Raw genomic sequence first — 23,350 nt, forward strand, 5'->3', positions numbered from 1 at the left:
CGATATAATAAACAAACAGAAGATAACAATTTGAAGCAAAAAACAACTGAACTATTAAGTATATTTGTTTCAAATTAAATCGTTGCCAATTAGATTTTTTTGAAAGTTAAACGATCTTTTTTTTTTTTTTTTTAATTCGTAGTAATTTATGGTATTGGAGAAGTTTTTCTAATTTATTTAATAGGGGGCCCAGTGCGATTGCAATTGTTGCACTTGCGAAAGTACGGCGCTGGATTTCGGGATCGTCATAAAAAAAGTACAAGAAGTTTAAGCTTAATTTTTAATAGAGAAATTTTTACGTCATAAAATGTAAATATAGGCTTTGGAATTGTAGCGACTTGGTTTTGTAGCTTTTTATCCCCTTTGCAATGTTTTCTTTTTATTCGCCCTCTTTCTTTATTTTATTAAAAATGCAAGCTAAAAACATTATTGCTTATCTGCAATATGTATACATTTTTACTATGTATACATTTTTTATATATTTAATTGTACAGATTTTGTACGATTAAACATAAAAAATGTATATATATAGTATAATATTAAAACTAATATAATATCAAAAATTAATGGAGTTTAAGAAACTGAAACATTTAAAGGTTGTTTTTGATTTTTAAGTGACTTACCTTGGTCTTTCTCTGCTAATTTTTGAGCTCTCTCAATTTTTGTTTTATTAGTTAATAATTTATAGCAAGCAATGTGGCAAAACACCATTTAATTTTCATTTGCTTCATAGTCAAGAGTAATGCCACAAGATAAAGCTACATGTTGACGAAAAATGAGCATGATGAAAATGATTTAAGAGACTTTAGTGAAGGTGATGAAAATTTTTCTGATAGAAATCATTCAAAAAGATTTTAAAAAAATTCATTTTCTTTTTTATTTAAAAAGGAAGTTTACACAAACACACACACACAGGTATATATATATATATATATATATATATATATATATATATATATATATATATATATATATACACACACACACACACACATATATACATATATATATATATATATATATATATATATATATATATATATATATATATATATATATATATATATATATATATATATATATATATACACACACACACACACACATATATATATATATATATATATACATATATATATATATATATATATATATATATATATATATATATACATATATATATATATATAACATATATATATATATATGTATATATATATATATATACATATAACCTTCCTCTTTAAACAGAAAATGTATGGCATATGCCATACATTATATGGCCTACGAAGAAGCTGAACATTACCAAATAACCTAACCAAGTGTTGTTTATATTCAGGATAAAGTAACCATAATTTTTTGGCACGTTTATTAGATAATAGTCATTTTTCAGAAATTAAAATCAAATCGTCAGAAAAACCATCAAAGTGAATAGAACAGGCATTCATTCTGCTTAACTAGAAAAAAATTTGTATACTAATATTTATGAGGTTTTTAATTTACAGAACTGTTTTCTACACCAAAAAATCGTAAAAATCTTTGATAAAAAACGTTCTGCAAAATATTTTATAAGAAACCGAATGAAATCGATAGCACACGATAGACACGATAATGGGTCACTTTGGGGGTCTATACTGGCTGCTTGGGACACTTTTAGAGTGGGATCTTTTTATTTTAGATTCTATGATACTTAAAACGCAAGTTGGTCTTTTCAGAACTTAGTTACTTAATGTGTCTAACGAAAGTGATTGAATTTCATGCCACAGACGCCGGCCTATAAGTAATTCCCTGACTTTGCAACAGTGTTGCATAATATTAAATGACCAACTTTCGTCATCTTTTGGGCAAATTTTATTTAATGGTCTTTTATTTCTTTCTGTCTCTGTCATATCAAATGCTCGACACATTTATTTTAGTTTTTTTTTTAGAATTTTAAGAACTTAAACCAACACTGACATGAAAATTAAAAATTGAGATTGACTTTGATAGTGAGGTTAATTAAAAGAAAAAACACAAACAATAACATAGTGAAGTTATACAAAAGAAAAAAAAATCATGGTTTAGTGAGATAAATTAAAGAAAAAAATGAAACAGACTCATAACATGGCGACATCAATTAAATGACATAAAACAAACTCATAACGTGGTGACATTATTAAAAAGAAAAAATAAACTCATAACTTTAAAACATTTTAAAAATAAATAATGTCTGAACCTGGTTTAGATAAATATGAATTAAACTAACAAGTCAGGACTTCATGTGCCAGCATAAATAAGCCAAATTCAGTTTTTTAAAGCTATTGTTTGAGATTATCAAGCAAAAAAGAAAAGCAAAAGAAACTATTTATTGCTTTACTACCAAAAAAAAATCAAGAATCTGACTCATACATTATGCAACTTAAAATCATGCAAAAAATAATAATTATAAAAATTATGCAAAATAAAAAATAAAAACTAACTGACAAGCAATGGAAAACAGTCAAAAATGGTCAAAAATTGCATGACCTAATTTATTGACGACCTCTTTATTGTTAGCTTTTAATTCATCTTTGATCAATGACCAGATGGCTTAATCAGGTCTCTTCAGAGTAAAACTAAAAGTTGCAAGAGAACAACACTTCTGTAAGATAAACGATAAAAATTGCCTAAATATATGAACAAAAAATTCCTATTTAGCTTAAAAATGAATGTTTTTTTTAAAGAACTTTTATAAATATTTAACATTGAGTTATAATAGAACACTATTTTTTAATTTTTTGCAAACAAATAAATATATCTTTTACATTAGTTTTTATTTCCTACTAAATAGTGTATTTTTTAATCTTTTACAAACATGCAGATCCAAATAACTTGTGAAACATGAAACTTGTAAATTTAGAGTTAGAACAAAATGCAGACATTCTGAAAATTAAATGCTAGGATAAAAATTTCATGCTAGGATAAAAATATAATTCAAACATTTACACACATTTTGAGACAAAACAATAAAAATTAAAATCATATGTTTACGCACATTCTGAGACAATACAGCAACTTTTGTACCATTGCAATTGATTTTAATCAGATGAATTTTTCCAAGTTTTGAAATACAATCTTCCAAGTGCTTGGTGACACTTACTTGGCGAGCTTCCCTAAAAACTGTTTTAAAATAAAAATATGCTGCATAAATATACTAATGCTAATTATCATATTAAAACTTACCTCCGTGATAAATCATATATTTTAGGTACACCTCTATTTGTTGCAACTACCATATGAGATCCACATATATCCAAATCAAAAGGGTCACCTTCTTTTTTCAGAAATGTAAGTTCTTGTTTTACTGTGCCCTAGTTAAAGAAACATGAAAGTATAATGAAATAATTTGAAAGGACTTAAAGCAGCTTGAGTATAACACTACCTGAAAATGTTCATTACCTGAAAATGTTCATTACCTGAAAATATTCACTAAATAAAAATGATCACTACTTGCAATGTTCACTACCTAAAAATTCTCGCTACCTAAAAATGTTTACTATATGAAAATTTTAACTACCTAAAAAAGTTCCCAACCTGAAAATGTTCACTACCTGAAAAGTTCTAATTGATATTGAATGTGAATTAACCAAATAAACATTCTGTTCATACACTGCAACTTTGTGGGTATCACAAGTAAAACTTCCTATCAAAAAATAGAATTACATAAGAGAAAGAAAATTACTATTATTAAAGCATTAAAATTTGTATCGGGGAGGATGTAATAAAAGGATAAAACATATGCCAATAAGACAATATTTAAAAAGTACCTGCAGATCTGATAAAAGATTTATTTTCAGGTATCTCATAAATTGCAAATTTTTTGCCATTCCATATTGCAGCATGATTCTTAAAATAATTCCATAAAAACAAAATGATTGCATTTAAATTTTTTAAAGTAAAATTTAAATTAGGATACATGAAATTTAAATTAGCAGTATAAAAAGATTATCAGTAACGAATATAATTTTTCAAAAGATACCTTATTACAGTGCACACCCTTTATGTGCATATCTGTTTTTAATTCTTCCACATGCAAAGATGGAAAAAACTTGATTAGCAGATGGGCAGGTGATAATTGAACAGCAGCTATCTAAAAATGGAAGAACTACATAAATAAAAAATCAAATATTTTAATTTTGCTATTACTAAAAAAGACTTTCACTAATGGTTCTTATAAATCTATGTTTTAAAAGTAACAAAACACTTACATTTCCACTGAAACTATAACTCATGGTAGCTTTGTTTAGTATTGTAACCGAAGATACACAGATGACAGCTATTAGCCCCAGACTGGCACCCCACTAGAAAGTAGAAGTAAGTTTGTTAATAATGTATAATGGACTGGGGTTAGTTAAGAAACTTTTACATTTTCACAATTTTAAAAAGAAAAACAATTGTTGATTTTTTAACTGTCATTTTTAAATATTTTTGTAAAATTTTTGAAATATTGTTATTTAGCATATGTATTTTGTATACAAAATTTTAAGCACGATTTTGAGTTTTCACAATTATCTGCCTCTAGATAAATGGCCAACCACTTTAACCATTTTAACAACTTTCTACTGCTTTGAATGATTCTCATACAAATCTTATGTACATAAATATTTATACATGTTTTTTTTATAAAAGTCATTGTAAAACGCAATTTTTATTTTATTTTAACATTAAAACTTAGCATTTCAAAATTAACAGTATATATATAGCAACTACAAAATAAAACGCAAAGTAAACACTGATTTGCAAGTTGAATGAGAGAATTGAGCATTCATACAATACTTGTAAAACTAAATTTATAAAAATTATTTAAAATAAAAGGTTGGAATATATTTACTTTGAGATGAGTAACACTCCCAACAACATCAGATGGAGGTTGTAAAACCCAAGATCATCATTTTTTAATGAGTTGTAATTCCATAGAGCAACATGCCCTTGGTCTGTGCCACCAGCTAAAGTTCCTATAAAAACAGAGATATATTCAAATATAGTTAAACTTCATACTGCTATTTTAGATTACTTTATACTTTTTTTTTGAAGTACATATATATATATATATATATATATATATATATATATATATATATATATATATATATATATATAATATATATTTATATATATATATATATATATATATATATATATATATATATATATATATATATATATATATATATATATATATATGTATATATGTATATATATATATATATATATATATATATATATATATATATATATATATATTTATATATGTATATATATATATATATATATATATATATATATATATATATATATATATATGTATCTAGATATATAAAATCTATAATTTATTTTTTAATTTTTGTTGTTGTTGTGAGGACCTTCATCTCTAAAACTCAAGCCTTGACAAATATTGAACCAGGATAAGCACGGTACTACCAGGGGCATGTGCAATCTTTGTAGAAAATAAACCCTATCCTTTAAACTACAAAAGACAGGTTTCTTTTCAACATATATTACAACTCCACCTCTTATTCTATTACACCTTCGCCTATTCTATTGTATAAAGAGTATCCCTCTAAATTTACTATTGACAAAGTTGTAAACCATTTTTTCATTATTGCAACTATTTTGAAATTTTTAAAACCACAAAAGTTTAAATTGTCTAACTTTATTATCAAGGATGTAGCATTTGAGTATATTAAAAAAAAATACAATTAATAAAACTAAATAAATATAAGATGACAAAACAAAATTAGGATGATGACAAAATACACTAAAAAGATGACAAAGTACATTAAAAGATGACAAAATAAATTAAAGGATGACATATTTACTTTAATTTGTTTATTAATTGCCTATAACTTTGAATTTGACAATAATACATGGATTACATATCTTAAGGTAGCATTGAGTTGTCTTTCACTGTTCAATTGAATTTTTTTTCTTAATTCATAATTTTCCATTCTTTCAGTGCCAGTTAGATAAGGACAAATAAAACCACTTTTTCAACTTGGTTTTTTTATCACCTAAAAGCTTTGCTTTTGATAGTATTTGATTTCTCCCTGATATTGCATTAAAAACGGCTCAAATCAATTTTTTATAATACCCCAGACAAAATGTCGGATCGAAACTTGTTTAGGTCAGACAGTGTCCAATCAAAGTTTTAAAATATAATTTTTAAGGTTTTACGGAACCTAATTATGCACTCAAAATCTGTGTCATGTTACTCAGTTTATTTAACGATAGTCTAGTAAAGATGTAGTCTCTTCCCTTATTATTTTAAACTATTTCATCGCAGACTTTTTTTTAAATAAATATTTAATTCAATATTGTGTACTTTTTTTAGATAGGTCTAAATTTTTATTGAGTTTAATTTTTGAAAGCTTTATTAGTTAACATTGAATTACATTTATTAAACAGTTATTTAAGTATTTTTATCAAACCTAATCTCATCTATTTATATGTTATATGTATATATATATATATATATATATATATATATATATATATATATATATATATATATATATATATCTATATATATATATATATATATATATATATAGATATATATATATATATATATATATATATATATATACATATATATGTATATATATATATATATATATATATATATATATATATATATATATATATATACATACATATATATATATATATATATATATATATATATATATATATATATATATATATATATATATATATATATATATATATATATATATATATATATATATATATATCAGGCTTCGACAGGAATGGCATGCGATCGCACGGTGTAACTGACCATGATTAATTTTTTTTCTTTACAATTCGAATATGACTGCTTTGATATTTTATAAATTTAAATGCATAACATAAGCTGCCTATAAAGAATGGTGAGAGGTATGAAGCAGTTATAAATTGGTTAAGGACACGTCTCTCAATGGAGATTACACAAGCTTACCTCTCTGCCTAAGAGGCTCACGAACTCCATTTAGGCACTACCACACTGATGTTGGTTTAGAAAATGCGCAAAGAGAACTTATTTAGATTGTATTTGTAAATACAAATTGAAAAAAAAAAAATCATACTGAATGAAATTAAAATTTTAAAATCATTAGAGAAAAAAAAAACTTAAACGCATTTAAAAGAATTGTTACGAAACAAATAACTTATAATTATTGATCTTTTTTAAAGTTTTTATTTTACGGTAAGGCTTTAAAAAAATAAAAAATTATTTATGTTACTTTAAAATAAACGCATTACGTGTAAATTTTTGTTATAGTAAGTATGATAAATTTTTTTATGATAAATTTAAACGCTTAAAACTATTTTTCCATGTCTTTTTAAAAATCTTTTAAAATATTATTTTTATAAGTTACTTTAAATTATGAACAAGTTAAATTAAATCTTCCAATGATTTAATTGCTTTATTTTTTTTTTGTTAATATTTTTACAAAAATTTATTCGAAAGTTTTTGTTAAACTTGACTTACTAATCAGAGCATGAAATGATTAAAAATTACAATTTTAAAAAGACTACGTTATTTTTTTAAACAATTTTTTCTGCACAACTTTTTTAAAAAAATGTTTATACAACTTATAAATATCATACTTTTTTGTTTTCAATAATTTAATTTAAATAATAATAAAGTATTTATTTTGTAGAATTTCATTCCTGTCTGTCAAAATGTCAGATTACTTTGTTAATTGATTGGACAATCTGAGGTTTAAGCCAAACAATGTTCGATGTCCGACCGTCAAATTGAGCCCTGATATATATATATATATATATATATATATATATATATATATATATATATATATATATATATATATATATATATATATATATATATATATATATACATATATATATATATATATATATATATATATATATATATATATATATATATATATATATATATATATAATTTTTTTTTTTTTTTTTGAATGGCAAAATGTGGAAAAATTAAATCGTTTGCATTATGTTTTGTTTGCTTTGGGTGAAAATTTCAAATTACCAAAGCAACGCTATGTTAAAGAGGGGGGTTTTAGGCAATTTATATTAAATAAAATATTATATTGCGAATTTATCTTTTTATAATAACATTTTTTATATCAGGAGAATTTACCAAACACAATTTTTTTAGTTAAAATGTTTTATTAAAATTATTTATATAACTATTTTTTAGTTATTTACATATTTTTATTTATAATAAATAACAAAAAGCATTAAAAAATAATATAATAAATAACTTTAATAATACGTTAGAAAAAAAAAAAAAAAAGATTAGTTTGCTAATTCTCCTAACATTAAAATTTAAATTAAAAGATTGCTCGCGGACAAATGAAAGTTTAACTTTAAGAAGTAAATTTTCATTTCATTAAAATTTATTTTTCAATTGTTTAAGAGACTTTTTTCAAATAATTTGTTAAGTGTAGATAATTATAATAAAAAGCAACACGTGTATGCTGTGTATGATATTTTTAATAAATTTATTTGCTGTTACAAAACAACTACTGTATTGTAAGCTACATTTTATACTATAAATATATAAATATATATAAATTTATACACTGTACTGTTAGCTATATTTTTAGATAATGGTTTCAGGAAAAAAATGCCAGAATGCAATACTAGAGCCAGCTGAAGGTTTGAGAAAGGCTTCAAGAAAGCGTAGACAGTTTAATTTATTTGGCTTTCTTCTGCAAAGTTCTGCTCCAAACCGACTTCCAATGACTGGAGAAATGCTCAGAAGGTTTTACTGGCTCAACATTAGGAAAGAAACTAGGTAACATCTGAAAGATTTCTGTATTTTATCTGTTTATTTGTACATAACTATTTGATATTTTTTTAGCACTACCAAGATGAACTGTAAAGTTGTACTTTTGCTTCTAGAAAAACATGTGAAGAGAATTGGTAACAATCAGAGGTGTTTGCATTTTAAGTGAACTAGTAAGCTGGACTCAACTACAATTTCATGCTCACAGAGCAGCAAATCTGAAATAAAATTACCAACACGGTCAATGAGTACCAATCCGTAAAAAAACTCAAGACTCTAAGTCTACCAGAAAGAAGCAAATGCAAGAAATTAAACAACTTTCTATATGAAAGCAACTTCTTACTCCCAATTCATAAAGCCAATATTTTTAAGTTGATAAAGAGCAATCCAATAAGGAACAAAGAGTCTTGAAAAGAGGAGATTATTGAGTACCAATCCTAAAAAAGACTAAAGACTCTAAGTCTACCAGAAGGAAGCTACTGCAAGAAAGTAAACAACTTTCTAAATGAAAGCAACTTCTTATTCCCAATTCATAAGGCCAACATCTTTAACTTGATAAAGAGTGATCCAATGTGAAACAAAGAGGCTCGAAAAGAGGACATTAAATTCCTAAAGCACTGCCTCAAAAGACACATGGTCAAAAGACATATGGCGGGTATTGATAACACATTTCAAAAAAAGCGTGTTTGATAAAATACAGCACACTTGGTATATAGCTTCCCAGCTTGTGGTTTTGTCTCTTGCTGACAGGGATCTAGATGCCGACGTCAAGAACAACATCCTTAACAAATTGCTGTATTTTGCTGTTCCAGAAAAAAAAATTTATGGTACTTGAGAAACCTGGAATTCAGCCAGTCGTTGTTCCAATGTCATCTCTTAATGATTTTGTCACGGAGCAAAGTTATCTTTTCTTTTTTCTCTTAGAAATCACTAAGGAAGAGCTTTTGATGTGAAAAAAGAAACATTTTGCAAGCAGCTATACAGAAAAGTATAGCTGCTTGCGAAAGTGAGAGAGCCACTAAATCATTTGTCAAGTTCTCTGCTTGCGCAAATCAGCTTGCAGTGGTAAATGATCGGGTAGAATGTTACATAAAGCTGATCCAAGACTTTATTGGAAGGACAAATAATGAGGATAGACTTAAGGACATTCTTCAGGAAATTACTAAACATTTTTATACAGGTCTGTGGCATGTAAACTGTTAAGGGGAGGAAGTCATTTCTGAAAAGTTAGGTAATTTAGAATAGCAAACACATATCATGCTGATCTTTAATAACAAAAAATGGAAGTCAATTGCACTTAACAATTTACACCTAACAACCCCTTCCCTCAACCAATGTACGTGCATGCTATACAATAATGTAAACGTAAAACTGTTTTAAGTATTTCCATATCATTTTATTTAATAAACTAAAGTATTAATTTTAAATACTAAGAATTTTAGAGTTTGGATTTAGGGATGGCTAAAAATCCGTACATTTTCAATGCCGGGATTTCGGGATTAGAAAAGTTGCCCTCGGGAAATCCTGGGATATCCCGGGATTGAATAGAAAAAAGCACAATTGTAGAAAGAGAAGTATAAGAAAAACTAATATTTTAAGTACTCGTAAGTATAGAACTACTATGTATCTACAACTTTATTTATTCAAAAAAAAAAAAAAAAATACGTTTTAAGTATTCATCAAATACTTAAAAGTGATTAATTTAGTTATGGTATTAATAAAGTACTTAATTTATTAATGAACCTAAGTAATTTAAATTATAAAACAATAACTTAAAATGATAACACAGTATAAGTAAAAATAATAACTAAAAATAATATGAACATGCAGGAATATAAATGAGTTATATTTATTTTTAAAAGTACTACCCTAAAAATTCAAAGTGTCAATCATTTCATCGCTTAATTCTATTTGATTTTGTGAACATAAAAACTGAGAATGCTCTTTCAGACTCCTTAATTGTTGGCCATATAGATAATATATAATGATATTTTTTTTAAAGGTGTTCACATCTTAAGCTACTACTTTCAAATAACAGTATTTTTTTTTGAATTTCAATAGTTATTTTTTACCTTTATAGTTTGTGCTTGTATTGCTGTCAAACTTTTTTCCATCATTTCATTTAAGTTGTTCATTTTCATTGTTTTGACATTATTCTACTTAAGTATGCTGCTGTTATTATATCTGCCGAGTTTAAACACTTTATCAAGTTTATCATAACTTTTTTATTTTAGGTTTTTGTATTTGATAGAAAAACTTCTGGGATCTTTTATGAAGTAACCTGGTCATGAAGATATGCTAAGCTTCTTAACGCTGTTTTACACTATTAAATTCGGTGACTCAAAGCATCATATAATTGTTTTCTTATTTTAAATTGTTGTTCTTTTATTTTTGTCAACATAAACTTTTATGCATTGTCAGAAGCAGGGATGCTGAATCCCAAAAGGACTCCGGTTTTATATCTCTACTTTTTCCAAGTCTGTAATGTCCAGAGGCTCAAACTATGTTTAATGACTTATGATCTGCTATAAGAAATAAATTCATGAGTTTTATTACTTGAAACTTATTGTTTTTAAACCCGGAGTCCTGGAGTCCTGGTGTCCTCGCCGCCATTATACTTAAGGACTCCGGGTTCAAAAAATGATTGTTCCTCTAACCTTAAAGTCTTAATTTTTTTCTTGTTAGTAGTCCATAAACTTATTTATATTTTTAGAGCTCCTAGATACCAAAAACACGGATAAAGTAATCTTTTTGTGACTTTCAAATCCGGAGTCCTTTTTGGGACTCCGCATTCCTAGTCAGAAGAAATTAAATTTGCGTCTTGTTGACAAAATACTACCACAGTTGTTTTATTGGAAGTAAAAGTACTACTAAATCAGATATCATTCTATATTCTTTCTCGTTCACCTTTATTGAATCATCAATGTTAGAATCCACTTCTAAATCTAGAAGTGCCTTTTTAACGCAATAACTTTTTTAATTTTAAATTCACTAATTGCTCCATCATAAGTAACGAGCTGCGCCATCGGGTTTTGCAATCTATGATTAAATGAATGATCTTTCTAAACTTAATTTTTACGTACTTTTGTAAATAACTTTCACTTTTATTTGGGGACCTCTTAAACATTTTTACTATTTTCCTGACATTTTTGTTATAACCAATAATTTAGTTAACCAATAATTTAGTGCCTAATTTTAACTTCAGATGTTTCATTAATTGTCAATGAATCATTTGAATCTCGAATATAATCTTCCTCTTCAAAAACAATTTATGCTTAAAATAACGATAGCTAAAGTTTATTTAATAAATGAATTTAGATAACTTCATTATTTAAACAGACGTTAAGTAAACTATTGAAGTTTAATAAACCTTCTGTATTTTGATAACTTCATTAATTAAACTGATGTTAACCTTATGTAAATCACATTTGTAATTAAATTGAGTGGATATAAAAATGAAATTAAAATCACGCAAACATTGGAATTAGAATGAATTAGAAAATTTAAAATAAATAGATATTTCTTCTATCAAAAATGTTTGATCTTCCAATTTGCAAGTGCTAAACTCCATTAATTTTTGATATTATATTAGTTTTAATATTATACTATATATATACATTTTTTATGTTTAATCGTACAAAATCTGTACAATTAAATATATAAAAAATGTATACATAGTAAAAATGTATACATATTGCAGATAAGCAATAATGTTTTTAGCTTGCATTTTTAATAAAATAAAGAAAGAGGGCGAATAAAAAGAAAACATTGCAAAGGGGATAAAAAGCTACAAAACCAAGTCGCTACAATTCCAAAGCCTATATTTACATTTTATGACGTAAAAATTTCTCTATTAAAAATTAAGCTTAAACTTCTTGTACTTTTTTTATGACGATCCCGAAATCCAGCGCCGTACTTTCGCAAGTGCAACAATTGCAATCGCACTGGGCCCCCTATTAAATAAATTAGAAAAACTTCTCCAATACCATAAATTACTACGAATTAAAAAAAAAAAAAAAAAGATCGTTTAACTTTCAAAAAAATCTAATTGGCAACGATTTAATTTGAAACAAATATACTTAATAGTTCAGTTGTTTTTTGCTTCAAATTGTTATCTTCTGTTTGTTTATTATATCGTATTATTAGTGAAAAGTAATATTATTTCAAAGTTATAAACAGAAATAAGTTTTATTTTAATTTTTTGTGGATATTGTGCATCGCAAATTATAAAATACGGTATTATTAATAATTTACATTTTTTAATTAAATTTTATTATAATTGTAACATTTATATTTTTATATTTATGGATCTATTTAATTAATATTATTGCGCAAATAATTTACGGCTGACTTATAAAACATAGCCATTATTTTTAGATTTAACGATTCGTTTATATATTTAATAAATTGTAATTTTCACTTTTCAAATTCAATTTGTGTTAACAAACATAGTTTGAAATCATATACATATATTCAAATTTATAGAAGAAATACATCAGGTGTCAGGTAAGATAGGCTCAGTTGTGTTATCAATATATTTATTTTAGTTTTTTATTTATTTTTTAAACTGTTGTTTTTGTAAATTTTTCACCTCAATTAGAAATGTCGAAAAGATGTTATGAAAGCGGCGCACAAAAAAGAGCAAAACAGGTCCGGAAATCAGCAGAATTAAATAGGCTTGCTGGATCATTAGATAAATTTTTTAAACGAGGCGAAAGTTCATCAATTTCGAACACTAATTTAATTGAAATATGTAATTCAAATAGTATGTCTCAACTTGAAAACAATGTAGAAGAAAATGTCAATGAGCCACAACTTTAGAATATTGATGATAATCAGAGCGAGAATGTAGATGATGAATCAGGAACCAATTGCGTAAATATTGACGATATTTTATCTGATAATATTTCAGAAATTAGTAATAACCCACAAATAGAGAGCAGTACTTTATCTGCTAAATTTAAATATGATATATTAGATCCTGCAACTTGGCCTGTTGAAATCGACAACAAACTACGGATGTTTTTGGTCGAGCAGTCACCAAAATGTATAAAAGGTATCCGTTATAAAAGAAATTCTCAAGGAAGGTGTTTCAGTGACGCTTTTTTTTATCGGCAAATGAAAAATGGTGAAAAAGAATTAAGAAAATGGCTTCTATATTCTAACTCAACAGGAAACATTTTCTGCTTTTGTTGCCGTTTGTTTTCATCGATAAAAATAAGCTTAACTTAGGGAGGATTTTCTGACTATGCACACACAGGAAAACGGTTATCTGAACATGAATCTTCAAAGGAACATCTTGAATCAGCGTATAAATGGCGAATTCTAGAATTTAATATTAAACGTAGAACAGGAATAGACCATCTCAATGAAGATGTGTTCAATAAAGAAAAACGAAGGTGGCGAATAATTTTGAAATGTATAGTAAAAGCGGTATTGTTTTTAAGTGAACGAAATTTAGCTTTTAGAGGCAGCAACGAAAAACTTTTTGAACCGAATAGTGGTAATTTTTTGGGAGTAATTGAATTACTTTCTGATTTTGTTCCAGAACTAAAAATGCATTTAAAATCAATAACTGGAACGGAAAATAAGAGTGACGTCATATTTTTCCGCTAAAATTCAAAACGAGATTATATTACAACTAGCTTCTAAAGTTTTACATATAATAGTAAATAATATTAAATCATCAAAGTACTTTTCAGTTATGATATATATGGTGTTGAATCAACACCGGATTTTCGCAAAAAAGATCAGTTGTCCATCATTATTCGGTATGTTAAAATAACGGACCACAAGCCAAGTATTCAAGAAAGTTTCTTAAGCTTTGTAAATATATTGTCCTCAACAGGCGAAAATTTAGCAAATGTCCTTATTGAGGAATTAAGAGTATTGGGAATCAAAATTGCTGATTGCCGTGGTCAGTCGTATGACAACGCAAGCAATATGAAAGGAGAATATAAGGGAGTGAAAAGTCGAATTTTAGAAATCAACAATAAAGCATGGTATACACCATGTGGTGGACACAACATCAATTTAGTAATAGGAGATAGTGTAAAAAACACTATTAAAAGTCAGAATTATTTCACTACATTAAATAATATATATAAGATTTTTGCTGCATCGACAAAGCGATGGGCTATTCAAGTAAAATATTTAAAAATTAATCTGAAGGCGCCCAGCGATACTCGATGGGAATATCGCTTTAAAAGTATAAAAGCCGTGAAATACCAGATTAAAGAAATTAGTCTTGCGCTAGATGAACTTAAAAATACCTACCCAGATTGTAAAACTCTTGCTGCATCTTTAATAAAACAAATACATTCTTAAGAATTTATTGTATTAACAACAATTTGGTATCACTTGTTATCAAAGCTTCACATTTTTAGCCAATTGTTTCAGCGAAAAGATATGGCAATTAATATTGCATTACAACATACAAGTGCTATGCTGTTATCGCTTGATGATTTTAAAAACAATTTCGAACAAATTATAAAAGAAGCACGGGAGTCATTGGTTGCAATAAATGTAATAGCACAGTTCACTGAACGGCCTTCTCGTGATACGCAAATATTAACAAGTAGAAACAATGAATGTCTTGATAAATCACCAGAACCTAGTTTACCATTACCAAAACGGAGAGTACGTAATCTCAAAAGATTGGCTGACTACTGTTATTATACAGACCATAAAAATAAAGCAGATGATAAATATAACTATTTCGATGTTATTAGTACAGATAATATACCAGATAATGAAATTGAACCGTCAGAAGATGAAATTGAACCAATTGAAAGCTGTGAAGATATTGATATATATGATCTCATTCCAGAAATTGATGATGAGTGTAACCGTCTAACTATAACTGATGAAGATAAATTTAAACAATCTTATTTTTATTAATTAATCGATATTGTAAAAGATTCGTTGCAAGAACGATTTGAATCGTATAATTCTTTAAATGAAATTTTCGGTTTTCTTTTCGATAATAAGAAGCTAAAAACTATGAATACAAATGAATTCAATGCTAGTTGTACAAATCTGGTCAAGCACTTAGAAGGCGATATTGAAGAAGTGGAATTTAAAACTGAACTTTCTATTTTAAAATATATTTCAGAAGATAATTATACTATTATGCAGAATTTTCAATTCATTTTAGAAAGGAATTTAGAAGAATTATATCCATATGTATGTATCGTATATCGAATAATTTTAACAATACCCATTACAGTTGCTCATTGTGAACAATCGTTTTCAAAATTGAAATTAATTGAAAATTATCTACGGTCTACTATGCCGCAGGAAAGACTTTCTGGATTAGCAATACTGTCAATTGAAAATGCAACAGCCAGAACAATTGATTACAATGACATAATTGATGAATTTGCCAGCAAAAGAGCTAGAAATATTACTTTATAATTGCTATTATTTTTTTAAATACAATCAATAAAAAATTAATTCAAATTTGAAAAAATTTTTTTTTTAGTTTATGCACAGGGCCCCCAAAAGTTACAGCACGGCGCTGCCGAAATCCCGGAATTTACAAATTTTACATTACATTTTGTACAAATCGAACAATTTGTCCAAAATCCCGGAATTTTGGAATTCCAGGATTGCCATCCCTACTTGGATTATTTAATTATTTTACAAAATACCTTGTCTTTTTAAGTTTATTTATTATTGTCTAGGTTGTCCATAAAACAGACAGCAAGTATCCAAGAAAGTTACAAAGAAGTACCTGCAGAAAATACAATAAGTATCACAACTGTCATCACATTTTTGTTGCCTTTCAACTCTATTTAGAACTGTTATCTGAAATAAAATTGTCACACAAAATCTGTATCTTCCTTATTCTATTAGATATATTTTAAATGGAAATAAGTATTTTGTGAGTGTTTTAAATTTTGAACTACCTATATTCGAAACTTTAAAATACGATATTTATGAAAAATTCTTTTATATAGAAATTGTTTAAAACCACCTTCTTTACCTTACAGTTCGGAAGGCTAAAATGGTCAATACAAGCTACTTAAACATAATGAAAATGATTGAACTTTTCCACATTTTAAAAAAAAAAAAATTTTAAGACACCCTGTATATATATATTTATTATATATATATACATATATAATAAAAATATATATATTTTTTTAGTTAATTTTATAAAAATTAAATATTAAATTTTTTAAACCAAACTTTTTGTGGTTATAGCTTTGAGTATATGTAATCATTTGAAAGTATTCACACAACTCGTCAAATGTCAGTTTACTAAAAAAAAATATAAAACCTATAGCATAACCCACAGACGTGACAACTTTACCACAGATGTGACGTTAAGAGTAATATCACTTATGCTGTAACAGCTATAAGTGTTGTTAAAGTAATTTTTAAAAATAATAATCATCTGTTATCAATAGTTTTTATTAGCTAACATGAAATAGTATATGGTACAAGTTTTTAAAATGTTGTTAGTGTATTTTGTACGTATATTAGCAAATGTTTTTGAATGGTAAATCTTGTGGAAAACTGTATTGCCCCCTGTTGTTGAGGTTTGGCTGGCACAATATAAACACTACATCGCCTTTATCGGTGACAGAGATGTCATCTTTCTCCGGAAACGTGAAAAATTCCTGGCCATATCTTCCCAAAAAGTTTATGACAAACTCATTTCCATCTGCAACTAAGGCTTGAATTAACCCAACATAGTATTTGACAATTTTTTAGGAAGTTTGAAACTTCACAATCACAAAGTCATTCATTTTAATAGACAAGCTGTCCTCCTCACTATCGCCGTAAACACTGTGATAACTTAGTCTTGTCTTTTTCTTTTTACATTTACTTGGACCTTGGTTTTCTTGTGCCAAACCTTTGGATATTGTTGCTTCAGCAAGTGCTTTCTTCCTTTTCAAGGATCGTTGACCTGGTAAAGTATGTTAAGGAATTTTTTAAAACAGAAGCAAATAAAATTATTTATAAAAAAAAAATTACAAAATTAAATAACAGTTAAATAAAGTTTTTGATGCACAACTTATTTCAATATTTTATGAAAATACAAGGCTCGCTGAAAAACTAAATATTAATGTTCAAACATTCTTGATGGCTAAGTACCTATGACATTTAAGCAATGCAAAAGTTTGCAATATTCAATATGAGCCAATATAAATTTATACATTAAAAGGATACGAGGATGAAGATCTGTCTAAGATTCAGTAGGGATTAGTACTTCTCCAATACAATAGTGATTGTATTTTGTACCATTGTCACATTCAGTGCATGTCAGCCTTCTCATATACAAAGTTACTTTTTTAGTGGAACTCCAAAACACCTCATGAACTTGTAAAGTCCCCTTGAAAGTTGTTAGGTTTTTGGGTACACATTTCTCATAAAGATTGAAATATGTTTTTTTAATAGTATAGATGGTTATACTTGGACACTTTTCTTTTATTTCTTCAACCAAACAATTATTATCAGGAATATCGTTCCCTTGTCCTATTATGCCGTTCTTTTGATACATCCCCCTATTTCATCAGGGGCACCTTTTTCGTGCCCCTTTTCTGTGAAATTCCATCTCATTGTTTTAGCTCCAAACTCTTTTCGAAAAAAAGTACCTAGCAAATAGAACATGGACTTGTTTCGGTACTGTTGAGAAGCACTATCGCTAAGAAAATGAACTGTTTCAATGATAGGCAGCTTTTCTTTCAAGTCATTAATAACAACCATTAAATGTGCACAGATCCCAACAAAGTCGCGTTGCCTGTTATCTGAAAATGTACAGTAAGATTTGGCCTTTATTTTTTTTTCAGAAATACTGTAATAGTACATCACAACTGTATGGATTGACACTTGGTTTCTTGATCCACCAAAATGGAGCGATTGAATTTCTTTTGATTATTTGCAATTGTAATTTTCTGAAAAAGCACAATGAATGAAAATATCCCTTGGCCCCAAGTTATTTTTTATTTCTGATGTAGCTTTGTACTGGTGTTTTATATTGCATACATTCCTCATAAACTTTTCCAACATGTTACTAATAAAATGTAAAAACAACTGTTTTTTAGTTAATGTTAACTCTTCTTTTACAGTTTTGAAACATGTCTTCATTTTACCTTTTACCCAAACTTCAACTCTTTTTAGACCATTGGGTAAAAGTTGCCTGTTCATCCTTAAATTCTTTACAAACTATTTTTTCGTTTAAACAGCATACTCCACATTTTCTTTCTTGGCACAATTCTCTCAGCTCGCCATCACATGTTATACTTTTTAGCAAGTCAGTGGGATATTTATATACCAACATCTTTAAAGTATACAACTTTTCAAGAACCAAAGCGAAATTCTCATGGTCAATACAAAGACAAGTATCTCGTTTACAAAAGTCTGGTTGAACTACCCAAAAGGGTCTCAATTTACAAAATGTGCTATAAGATGTTGAATTGAACTTGTTTGTTTGTTTAAAGTCAATATACAAATTTAACATTGTATCATTCAATAGTCTTTTCTGTTTTTTCAGTTTGTTTCTTGTTATTGTTTCTTTTTTCCCAGCCGTAAGCCTACTAGAACTATCTTTTTATAAAAAGTTTTGTACTTCCATCTTAAGTTTTCGTTGTTTCAGTATATTTGAGAGTTGATGTGTATGGTATGGATTGCGTGGTAAGATATATCTAGAAGTAAGATTGTTAAGGTTTCTTTGAAGTCTGAACTTCTTTATTATTTTTCCGCTAAATACCCTGGCAAAAACCTTTTTTTTGTTAATACATCTTTCAGTAGAAAAATTTGATTGTATTTGTGTCTTTAACACTTCGCTAAAAAGCAAGCTTTTCTTTACTTCCTTTGAGCATTTTGTGCCACTAGTCATTTTTTTAACCACCTTTCGAGGAGTAATATCTTTTGCAGACTGCAGTCTGTAGAATTTTTGTTTGTATTTATCACCTCTTTGCTTTAACAAATTGTTTTTTTCTACTAATTTTTGGATTTTTTTCTTTAACCCATCTCTATACACTCTACGAACTTTTAGCCCGCTGCTATTTCTGGAACTAGATTCTTGACTGGGACCAGGAAATACATTAAAGTCTAGTTCATTGTCGGTAGGAATATTTACAATTGGACTTTCAGGTGGTGTTGACAAATATTCAATTAGTTGTTGTCTTTTCTTTTTCATTTCTCGACTTCTTTTGGTCCTTTCCTTCCAACCTTTTCTTACTGATCTTTTATCCCTTTCTGAAAGTTCATGAATTTTCTTCCGTGTTGCTTTTTTTCTTTCTGTCTTTTTGTTTTTGTTCGTCATACTTTTCTGGGTTTTCAGCTTTCATCTTCTTCCTCGCCTTTCTTATACTTAGTTTTTTCAATTCTCTAGTTTTTTCTATCTATACCATCTTTGTAATCTATCAGGCTAGAAACATTTATCTTTTCTCTGATAATTAATCGGCTAATTGAGGAAAGTTTTAAAATATTAAAAATAGTATAAATCCATATACAAGTAAAATTGTTATTTGTTGTCACGTCCGTTCCACTGGTGTCACGCCTGTTGCTTCCTGTATTCCACAGATGTGACAGATTAAAAGAAAAAGCCTAAAAGGGGTGCTATGTTTTGAGGCTAGGACTCTGTTCCCCTTGGAGTAAACATGTCCAGGTAATAGCTAGTAATTAAAATTATTGCTTATAAAAAAGTAAATTTATATACTCTATAAATGTTTACCACAGATGTGACACACTCACACTAACAAAATCAACTTTTAAAGCTTCAATGCTTATTAACACAAAACAACTCCACCAAATCTTCCTTCAATTTTACTCATTAATAAAAATGTCTGATATTTCAGCTAAGGCAGTAACAGAGAGCACTACTGCTTCATCCTACAGCTTTTTTTGATGCTAACAACTCTATCTACAGACGTTACACTTGAGCTGGTGACACGAGCTTCAATCACATAAAAGTTACTTTGAAAATATGTATAATATATATATACCTACTAATAAATATTATTTTTATGAAATATATTTTGTCAAAAATAAAATTTTAAAAAATTTTTCCGAGCACAAGCTGCTATTGAAGAAGACCTAAATTTCTATCCAGACCAGCAAACATACAGGTAAGAATATCAATTATAACGTAGTCTTTTTGTAAATTTCTCTATATTAATCAAATTGTTAGTAATCAAACTGCTTTTCTGAAAATTTTTTAGCAGCAATCTTGGTACTTTGCCCCAAAGGTTGCTGTGTTAATTCTGGGAGATCCAGATTTTGAAGAGAAGCTTGCAGTTCTAGACAAGCTGTTGACCTTTGAGGTACCAGATATCAACACTATTTCCAATGGTAAACCTGATGCTGTCCTAGTTTCACCTACCTCTGAGGTAACAGAGTTGATTACAGAGGAAAGTTGGGCTCTGTTCATTGTTCTAGGCATACAGGACGAAATTCCTACCTGGAAAACATATTTAGCTGCTGGAAAGCTGGAGAAAAATGATTGCTATGTATCATTTTGCGAGTTTGTTAAATCTTTAAATGTTACAAATGACTCAGCAGAGCGGAATATCAATCTAATACAAAGATATATCAGATAATCAGTGCATTAAAGGACGACAAAAGGCAAGATATACTGCTAGTTGTCAGATAGCACAGGGCGTTAGTATCATTAGAAGCTGACCAAAGTGCACTGGCAAAATTGTAAAAAGTCTGTTATAGTAACAATATTTGATTTTAAATTAAAAAATACCTTTCCTTACATATTTTTTCTTCATTTCAAAAAGAATTTTTATTTTCAGAAAAAAACAATGATTTCTCGTATTTGCATAAAAACCTAAAATCATCTTCTAGCACTAAATATGGTCCTGGAGAGGTCAAATTTGGTTTATAAAATTCTTTTTATGTATAGAACAGGTATTTATACCGCGACCTTTCATTTCTGAAAATCGCGATATTTTGGCATAGCCTACTATCCAGCCATTGTCGAAATGACCAAAAGAAATACTAAAGTCCTTAAAAATTCTTGAGGAATTTGATTTAGAAGATCATCAACTGATTTTAGTTAAGGCACTCAAAAAGTGGGTTCAATCATTTGAACTCGTTGCCTTGACTTTTTTCTGCTTCAAGGCTCTTCCATGTGTCAACAATGTCTGCAGAATATGATACAGAATGGATACAGCTCAAAAGACAATGGATGTGTTTTTGTTCATGTTGTGTTCTCCATCTCCTTTTAGTGATAAAGAAAAACTTAGTCAGCAAGAAAAATGAAAAGTCCTGGCAAATCTCTACATAAATGATGTAAAAGAAGTGGAGTTGATTGAAGTAATCCGTCAATGTTCTGTGGCAATCAAATACTTTTGATCGCCTCGAATCTAGTGTCTTTTATTTTGTAAGGTGCTTCTAAAATTTTTAAGAAGTTTCAAATTTTAAAGGAGTAGAATAAATCACTGACAAAAGAATTTAGTTAAAAAAATTAAACTTGTCATATCAGTTGATTTATATAAAAGATAGGTAGTTTCCTTATTAAACATAGCCCTTCCTAAAACCATTGTAAGATACAATACATTTTAAAAAGGACCTTGCTAGACCATCGCACAAGACAGACTTAACAGTTACATTTATGTTTTTTCTTGTATAGAAAACCATTTTTTATTTTTTGTTTTAACTCAAAAACAGAATCCTTTTGGGTAATCAGTTACTGAATCAGGATTGGTTTCACGACAATACATATCAACAATAAAAAATTAAAACAACCAAAGCAAGCTAATATTGGCCACAATTGTTTAGTGAAATATTTAAATAAAGGTAAACCATCAATAAAATTCAAAAAAATTGGTTCTTTTTTCCGTAGTGGAAAAATATATCCTTTATACCTGTCTGTTCCAAACCAAGCATAATTAGCATAATTACCAGCACATTTTTCAGCAAAAATTATGCCTCTAAGTGTTTTTAAAACTTGCCTTGCATCTTCGGGAATCCCACACCTTGATTTTATAATATTTCAAGAAGTTCATTAACTAATTTGCTAGTCCAATTATTTCGAATAGGAAAGTTATAAAGTTGTAGATTAAGTATATTAAATTTTAAGAATTATCAAGATAATCGCTCTCTGTATCACTTGAATGTTTTCCTTTTGAAAAATACAATTCTGCATGAGACTCTGCAATGTCGGAAACTTTCGAGTAGTAAGAACTTGATTCATGATGTTGTATATCAAGTATATATATATATATATATATATATATATATATATATATATATATATATATATATATATATATTTATGTATAGTATATCATATACTCAGATTATTTCTTTCAATATTTTTTTAGGTTATTATTTTTTTTTTTTTTAGATTATTTGTTTTAATATTTGTATCAATTTCAATATCTGTATCAATATTAACACGATTCTCAAATAATAGATTACAACAGCAAGAATTTCACTGTGTCACGAAATAACTTTTAATTCGAACCTCTTTTCCCGAGAAAAACCTTTTGGGGTATGATAATACAAGTATGTAGGAGTACAATAGCGTTTGTTTTGAAATCTTTCATAATCGTCGGTGAAAGAAAAATTGATTTGAAATTTTTG

At 27.5% G+C, this 23,350-nt stretch overlaps 1 protein-coding gene across 1 annotated transcript; it reads right to left on the minus strand.

Annotated features, from left to right (window-relative positions):
- Positions 1 to 2,827: 2,827 nt before the first annotated feature.
- On the minus strand, positions 2,828 to 4,893 carry LOC136084367 (intraflagellar transport protein 140 homolog). The gene is made up of 7 exons (XM_065804388.1): positions 4,850 to 4,893; positions 4,227 to 4,319; positions 3,998 to 4,108; positions 3,786 to 3,864; positions 3,570 to 3,661; positions 3,202 to 3,329; positions 2,828 to 3,131 (listed from the first exon to the last, which is right to left on the minus strand). The coding sequence occupies exons 2-7, from the start codon at positions 4,248 to 4,250 to the stop codon at positions 2,930 to 2,932; spliced, it is 636 nt and encodes a 211-aa protein (XP_065660460.1). The 5' UTR covers positions 4,251 to 4,319; positions 4,850 to 4,893; the 3' UTR covers positions 2,828 to 2,929.
- Positions 4,894 to 23,350: the final 18,457 nt, after the last annotated feature.

This window comes from Hydra vulgaris, chromosome 08 (assembly GCF_038396675.1).
Source record: "Hydra vulgaris chromosome 08, alternate assembly HydraT2T_AEP".
NCBI lineage: Eukaryota > Metazoa > Cnidaria > Hydrozoa > Anthoathecata > Hydridae > Hydra > Hydra vulgaris.